General features: G+C 42.6%; 1 protein-coding gene across 1 annotated transcript in view; it reads left to right on the forward strand.

The window, feature by feature from the left end:
- PLXNA3 (plexin A3) overlaps positions 1 to 7500 on the forward strand; it is a 304218-nt gene that overhangs the window by 157902 nt on the left and 138816 nt on the right. Inside the window, exon 9 of the mRNA XM_053695795.1 lies at positions 5109 to 5309. Coding sequence (XP_053551770.1) covers positions 5109 to 5309 — 201 coding nt within the window. The remainder of the gene's footprint in view (positions 1 to 5108; positions 5310 to 7500) is intronic.

Consider the following 7500-nt stretch of genomic DNA (forward strand, 5'->3'; position numbering starts at 1 on the left):
TTTTGAACAATTCCTTCATATTTTTTCGCAATTGCAGTAATAAAAGTGTTGTTCAGTTTAAAATTTAAAGTGACAGTAACGGTTTTATTTTAAAACGTTTTTTGTACTTTGTTATCAAGTTTATTGCCTGTTTAACATGTCTGAACTACCAGATAGACTGTGTTCTGAATGCGGGGGAAGCCAGAGTTTCCTTCTCATTTAAATAAATTTGATTTTTGTGACAATGACAATGAAGGCCCAAGATGATTCCTCAAGTGAGGGGAGTAAGCATGGTACTGCATCATTCCCTCCTTCGTCTACACGAATCTTGACCCACTCAGGAGGCCCCTAGTACATCTAGCGCGCCAATACTCCTTACTATGCAACAATTAACGGCTGTAATGGATAATTCTGTCAAAAACATTTTAGCCAAAATGAACCCTTGTCAGCGTAAGCGTGGCTGCTCTGTTTTAGTTACTGAAGAGCATGACGACGCTGATATTAATATCTCTGAAGGGCCCCTAACCCAGTCTGAGGGGGCCAGGGAGGTTTTGTCTGAGGGAGAAATTACTGATTCAGGGAACATTTCTCAACAGGCTGAACCTGATGTAATTGCATTTAAATTTAAGTTGGAACATCTCCGCATTCTGCTTAAGGAGGTATTATCCACTCTGGATGATTGTGACAAGTTGGTCATCCCAGAGAAACTATGTAAAATGGACAAGTTCCTAGAGGTCCCGGGGCTCCCAGAAGCTTTTCCTATACCCAAGCGGGTGGCGGACATTGTAAATTAAGAATGGGAAAGGCCCGGTATTCCTTTCGTCCCTCCCCCCATATTTAAAAAATTGTTTCCTATGGTCGACCCCAGAAAGGACTTATGGCAGACAGTCCCCAAGGTCGAGGGAGCGGTTTCCACTTTAAACAAACGCACCACTATACCCATAGAAGATAGTTGTGCTTTCAAAGATCCTATGGATAAAAAATTAGAAGGTTTACTTAAAAAGATGTTTGTTCAGCAGGGTTACCTTCTACAACCAATTTCATGCATTGTCCCTGTCGCTACGGCCGCGTGTTTCTGGTTCGATGAGCTGGTAAAGGCGGTCGATAGTGATTCTCCTCCTTATGAGGAGATTATGGACAGAATCAATGCTCTCAAATTGGCTAATTCTTTCACCCTAGACGCCACTTTGCAATTGGCTAGGTTAGCGGCTAAGAATTCTGGGTTTGCTATTGTGGCGCGCAGAGCGCTTTGGTTGAAATCTTGGTCAGCTGATGCGTCTTCCAAGAACAAGCTACTTAACATTCCTTTCAAGGGGAAAACGCTGTTTGGCCCTGACTTGAAAGAGATTATCTCTGATATCACTGGGGGTAAGGGCCACGCCCTTCCTCAGGATCGGCCTTTCAAGGCCAAAAATAAACCTAATTTTCGTCCCTTTCGTAGAAACGGACCAGCCCAAAGTGCTACGTCCTCTAAGCAAGAGGGTAATACTTCTCAAGCCAAGCCAGCTTGGAGACCAATGCAAGGCTGGAACAAGGGGAAAGCAGGCCAAAAAACCTGCCACTGCTACCAAGACAGCATGAAATGTTGGCCCCCCGATCCGGGACCGGATCTGGTGGGGGGCAGACTCTCTCTCTTCGCTCAGGCTTGGGCAAGAGATGTTCTGGATCCTTGGGCGCTAGAAATAGTCTCCCAAGGTTATCTTCTGGAATTCAAGGGGCTTCCCCCAAGGGGGAGGTTCCACAGGTCTCAGTTGTCTTCAGACCACATAAAAAGACAGGCATTCTTACGTTGTGTAGAAGACCTGTTAAAAATGGGAGTGATTCATCCTGTTCCATTAGGAGAACAAGGGATGGGGTTCTACTCCAATCTGTTCATAGTTCCCAAAAAAGAGGGAACGTTCAGACCAATCTTAGATCTCAAGATCTTAAACAAGTTTCTCAAGGTTCCATCATTCAAAATGGAAACCATTCGAACAATTCTTCCTTCCATCCAGGAAGGTCAATTCATGACCACGGTGGATTTAAAGGATGCGTATCTACATATTCCTATCCACAAGGAACATCATCGGTTCCTAAGGTTCGCATTCCTGGACAAGCATTACCAGTTCGTGGCGCTTCCTTTCGGATTAGCCACTGCTCCAAGGATTTTCACAAAGGTACTAGGGTCCCTTCTAGCTGTGCTAAGACCAAGGGGCATTGCTGTAGTACCTTACTTGGACGACATTCTGATTCAAGCGTCGTCCCTTCCTCAAGCAAAGGCTCACACGGACATCGTCCTGGCCTTTCTCAGATCTCACGGATGGAAAGTGAACGTGGAAAAGAGTTCTCTATCTCCGTCAACAAGGGTTCCCTTCTTGGGAACAATAATAGACTCTTTAGAAATGAGGATTTTTCTGACAGAGGCCAGAAAAACAAAACTTCTAGACTCTTGTCGGATACTTCATTCCGTTCCTCTTCCTTCCATAGCGCAGTGCATGGAAGTGATAGGTTTGATGGTAGCGGCAATGGACATAGTTCCTTTTGCGCGCATTCATCTAAGACCATTACAACTGTGCATGCTCAGTCAGTGGAATGGGGACTATACAAACTTGTCTCCGAGGATACAAGTAAATCAGAGGACCAGAGACTCACTCCGTTGGTGGCTGTCCCTGGACAACCTGTCACAAGGGATGACCTTCCGCAGACCAGAGTGGGTCATTGTCACGACCGACGCCAGTCTGATGGGCTGGGGCGCGGTCTGGGGATCCCTGAAAGCTCAGGGTCTTTGGTCTCGGGAAGAATCTCTTCTACCGATAAATATTCTGGAACTGAGAGCGATATTCAATGCTCTCAAGGCTTGGCCTCAGCTAGCGAGGGCCAAGTTCATACGGTTTCAATCAGACAACATGACAACTGTTGCGTACATCAACCATCAGGGGGGAACAAGGAGTTCCCTGGCGATGGAAGAAGTGACCAAAATCATTCTATGGGCGGAGTCTCACTCCTGCCACCTGTCTGCTATCCACATCCCAGGAGTGGAAAATTGGGAAGCGGATTTTCTGAGTCGTCAGACATTGCATCCGGGGGAGTGGGAACTCCATCCGGAAATCTTTGCCCAAGTCACTCAACTGTGGGGCATTCCAGACATGGATCTGATGGCCTCTCGTCAGAACTTCAAAGTTCCTTGCTACGGGTCCAGATCCAGGGATCCCAAGGCGGCTCTAGTGGATGCACTAGTAGCACCTTGGACCTTCAAACTAGCTTATGTATTCCCGCCGTTTCCTCTCATCCCCAGGCTGGTAGCCAGGATCAATCAGGAAAGGGCGTCGGTGATCTTGATAGCTCCTGCGTGGCCATGCAGGACTTGGTATGCAGATCTGGTGAATATGTCATCGGCTCCACCATGGAAGCTACCTTTGAGACGAGACCTTCTTGTTCAAGGTCCGTTCGAACATCCGAATCTGGTCTCACTCCAGCTGACTGCCTGGAGATTGAACGCTTGATCTTATCGAAGCGAGGGTTCTCAGATTCTGTTATCGATACTCTTGTTCAGGCCAGAAAGCCTGTAACTAGAAAGATTTACCACAAAATTTGGAAAAAATATATCTGTTGGTGTGAATCTAAAGGATTCCCTTGGGACAAGGTTAAGATTCCTAAGATTCTATCCTTCCTTCAAGAAGGATTGGAAAAAGGATTATCTGCAAGTTCCCTGAAGGGACAGATTTCTGCCTTGTCTGTGTTACTTCACAAAAAGCTGGCAGCTGTGCCAGATGTTCAAGCCTTTGTTCAGGCTCTGGTTAGAATCAAGCCTGTTTACAAACCTTTGACTCCTCCTTGGAGTCTCAACTTAGTTCTTTCAGTTCTTCAGGGGGTTCCGTTTGAACCCTTACATTCCGTTGATATTAAGTTATTATCTTGGAAAGTTTTGTTTTTGGTTGCAATTTCTTCTGCTAGAAGAGTTTCAGAATTATCTGCTCTGCAGTGTTCTCCTCCTTATCTGGTGTTCCATGCAGATAAGGTGGTTTTACGTACTAAACCTGGTTTTCTTCCAAAAGTTGTTTCTAACAAAAACATTAACCAGGAGATTATCGTACCTTCTCTGTGTCCGAAACCAGTTTCGAAGAAGGAACGTTTGTTGCACAATTTGGATGTTGTTCGCGCTCTAAAATTCTATTTAGATGCTACAAAAGATTTTAGACAAACATCTTCCTTGTTTGTTGTTTATTCCGGTAAAAGGAGAGGTCAAAAAGCAACTTCTACCTCTCTCTCTTTTTGGATTAAAAGCATCATCAGATTGGCTTACGAGACTGCCGGACGGCAGCCTCCCGAAAGAATCACAGCTCATTCCACTAGGGCTGTGGCTTCCACATGGGCCTTCAAGAACGAGGCTTTTGTTGATCAGATATGTAGGGCAGCGACTTGGTCTTCACTGCACACTTTTACCAAATTTTACAAGTTTGATACTTTTGCTTCTTCTGAGGCTATTTTTGGGAGAAAGGTTTTGCAAGCCGTGGTGCCTTCCATCTAGGTGACCTGATTTGCTCCCTCCCATCATCCGTGTCCTAAAGCTTTGGTATTGGTTCCCACAAGTAAGGATGACGCCGTGGACCGGACACACCTATGTTGGAGAAAACAGAATTTATGTTTACCTGATAAATTACTTTCTCCAACGGTGTGTCCGGTCCACGGCCCGCCCTGGTTTTTTAATCAGGTCTGATAATTTATTTTCTTTAACTACAGTCACCACGGTATCATATGGTTTCTCCTATGCAAATATTCCTCCTTAACGTCGGTCGAATGACTGGGGTAGGCGGAGCCTAGGAGGGATCATGTGACCAGCTTTGCTGGGCTCTTTGCCATTTCCTGTTGGGGAAGAGAATATCCCACAAGTAAGGATGACGCCGTGGACCGGACACACCGTTGGAGAAAGTAATTTATCAGGTAAACATAAATTCTGTTTTTTCCAGTATGGAGTGTGATAGTGCTGTTCACTGCATTGCAAAAGATCTGCAAGCGCAATTATAAAAAGGTTTAAACGCATTTTTTTTGCAGGCCAAAGACACACTGAAAAGTTTATTGAAAGTTATTTATTTTACTTTTTTTCTTCTGTCTCACCCTATCTTTCATCCTGTTATTTTTCTTCCCCTCAGGGCTGTCCAGAAATTATCCCCACTGGAGAGATTCTAATCCCTGTTGGGGTGGTTCAGCCAATCACCCTGAAAGCTAAAAACCTCCCACAGCCTCAGTCCGGACAGAAGAATTATGAGTGCGTTTTCACCATCCAGGGAAAGCAGCAGCGCGTCCCAGCTGTACGATTCAATAGCAGCAGCGTGCAGTGTCAGAATACCTCGGTAAGCGGCATGTGACTGTCTAGGGGTCTAAAGAGAGTGTGGTGTAGATGAGAGAGAGAAATGAGAGATTTTAGGGAGACAGTCATTTTTTTCCCCCCAAAAATTCCAATTCGCTTCTGTTATTTAATTGGCTTCATTCTTCAGATATCCTTTGTTGAAGAAATAGTGATGCATATGACTGAACCAATCACACAAGGCTTCTATGTGCAGCCAACAATCAGCAGCTACTGAACCTATTTAGATATGCTTTTCAACAAAGGATACCAAGAGAATGAAGCAAATTATATAATAGAAGTAAATTAGAAAGTTGTTTAAAATGGCATGCTCTTTCTAACTCATTAAAGAAAAAATATTGTGTTTCATGTCCCTTTAAAAACTGCATCATAAAAAATCTCCATAAAAAAAAAAATGTTTTACGAGTATTTGAAGCTGACAATTTGTAAGCACAATTTGTATTGTTTTGCAGTCCTGGGACATACCGCTTGAAAAGCCCATTTATGCAGGATTATCTAAATTTTATGAGTAAAATTACAGGAACAGTGAACAAAATAGTTAACTAAAGTATTCTGCACAGTTCTTTTTACTATGGATAATTGTACATTTTATGGCGGGTTAAAGGCTATTAAACATTGCTTCTTTAATAAAAACAAATTATGTTAAAGGCCCAGTCAACAGTTAAACAATTCTGCATTAACTTAAACTTAAAGGGAAACTGAACCCACATTTTTTCTTTTGTGATTCAGATAGAGCATGCAATTTTAAGCAACTTCCTAATTTACTCCTCTTATCAATTTTACTTCGTTCTCTTGCTATCTTTATTTGAAAAAGAATGCATCTAAGCTTTTTTTCGGTTCAGACTCTGGACAGCACTTTTTTATTGGTGGATGAACTTATCAACCAATCAGCAAGAACAACCCAGGTTGTTCACCAAAAATGGGCCGGCATCTAAACTTACATTCTTGCATTTCAAATAAAGATAGCAAGAGAATGAAGAAAATTTGATAATAGGAGTAAATTAGAAAGTTGCTTAAAATTTCATGCTCTATCTGAATCACAAAAGAAAAAATTTAGGTTCAGTGTCCCTTTAACTTAAAACCTTCCTTGCCGTCCTCTTCACCTTATTTATTTTTTTAAAAGCACATCACGGGCGCGCTGTTTAATGACAGTGCACTGGGTTGCGCTGTTAAACTACATGTAGTGCGTAAAACTTTCAGTTACTTTACCCAGCAAACTACATGTAGTTAAACGGCGCAACGGGCACGCTATCTAATCACAGCGTGCCCGATTGCGCCGTTTAAAGGGATAGTCTAGTCAAAATTAAACTTTCATGATTCAGATAGAGCATGCAATTTTAAGCAACTTTCTAATTTACTCCTATTATCACATTTTCTTCGTTCTCTTGGTATCTTTGAAAAAGCAAGAATGTAAGCTTAGGAGCCGACCCATTTTTGGTTCAGCACCTGGGTAGCACTTGCTGATTGGTGTCTAAATGTAGGCACAAATCAGCAAGCGATACCCAAGGTGCTGAACCAAAAATGGGCCGGCTCCTAAGATTACATTCTTGCCTTTTCAAATAGAGATACCAAAAGAACAAAGACAATTTGATAATAGGAGTAAATTAGGAAGTTGCTTAAAATTGCATGCTCTTTCTGAATCATGAAAGAAAAAAATGTGGGTTTCATATCCTTTAAACTACGTGTAGCTTGCTGGGTGTAAAGGAACTGACTGTTTTACGCGCTATATGTAGGTTAACAGCGCAAACCAGTGCGCTGCAATTAAACGCTTTTAACAAAAACTGTTAAGCTGAAGAGGACCGCAAAGAAGAGGTGAGCACAGTTTTAGGGGTTAAAACATTAATAGGTTTCCTTTTTTAAAGGAATCAGTAGGTTAATGTTACATCATTCTGGACATAGTGCATATATAGCGACACAGAGCGCTATTATGAATATATAAGCAAATTTATCAGTGACATTTAATATCCTAAAGGGACACAAAGAAACAAACCCAGAGCATTTTGTCAAGTGGGAGTTATTGATTTTATAACGCGCTCCTTAGTTTGCTGAGAAATGTTTGTGTCTTTATATTGCACAAAGAGTGAGTTGGCTATAGGGCATCAGTGCAGAAATAAAAAGCATGCAGTGGGGTAAAGAGAAAGGAAGACTTCAGCCTCTAGAGAGGGCTATAGAAATCT

This window comes from Bombina bombina, chromosome 12 (genome assembly GCF_027579735.1).
Source record: "Bombina bombina isolate aBomBom1 chromosome 12, aBomBom1.pri, whole genome shotgun sequence".
NCBI classification, from domain to species: domain Eukaryota; kingdom Metazoa; phylum Chordata; class Amphibia; order Anura; family Bombinatoridae; genus Bombina; species Bombina bombina.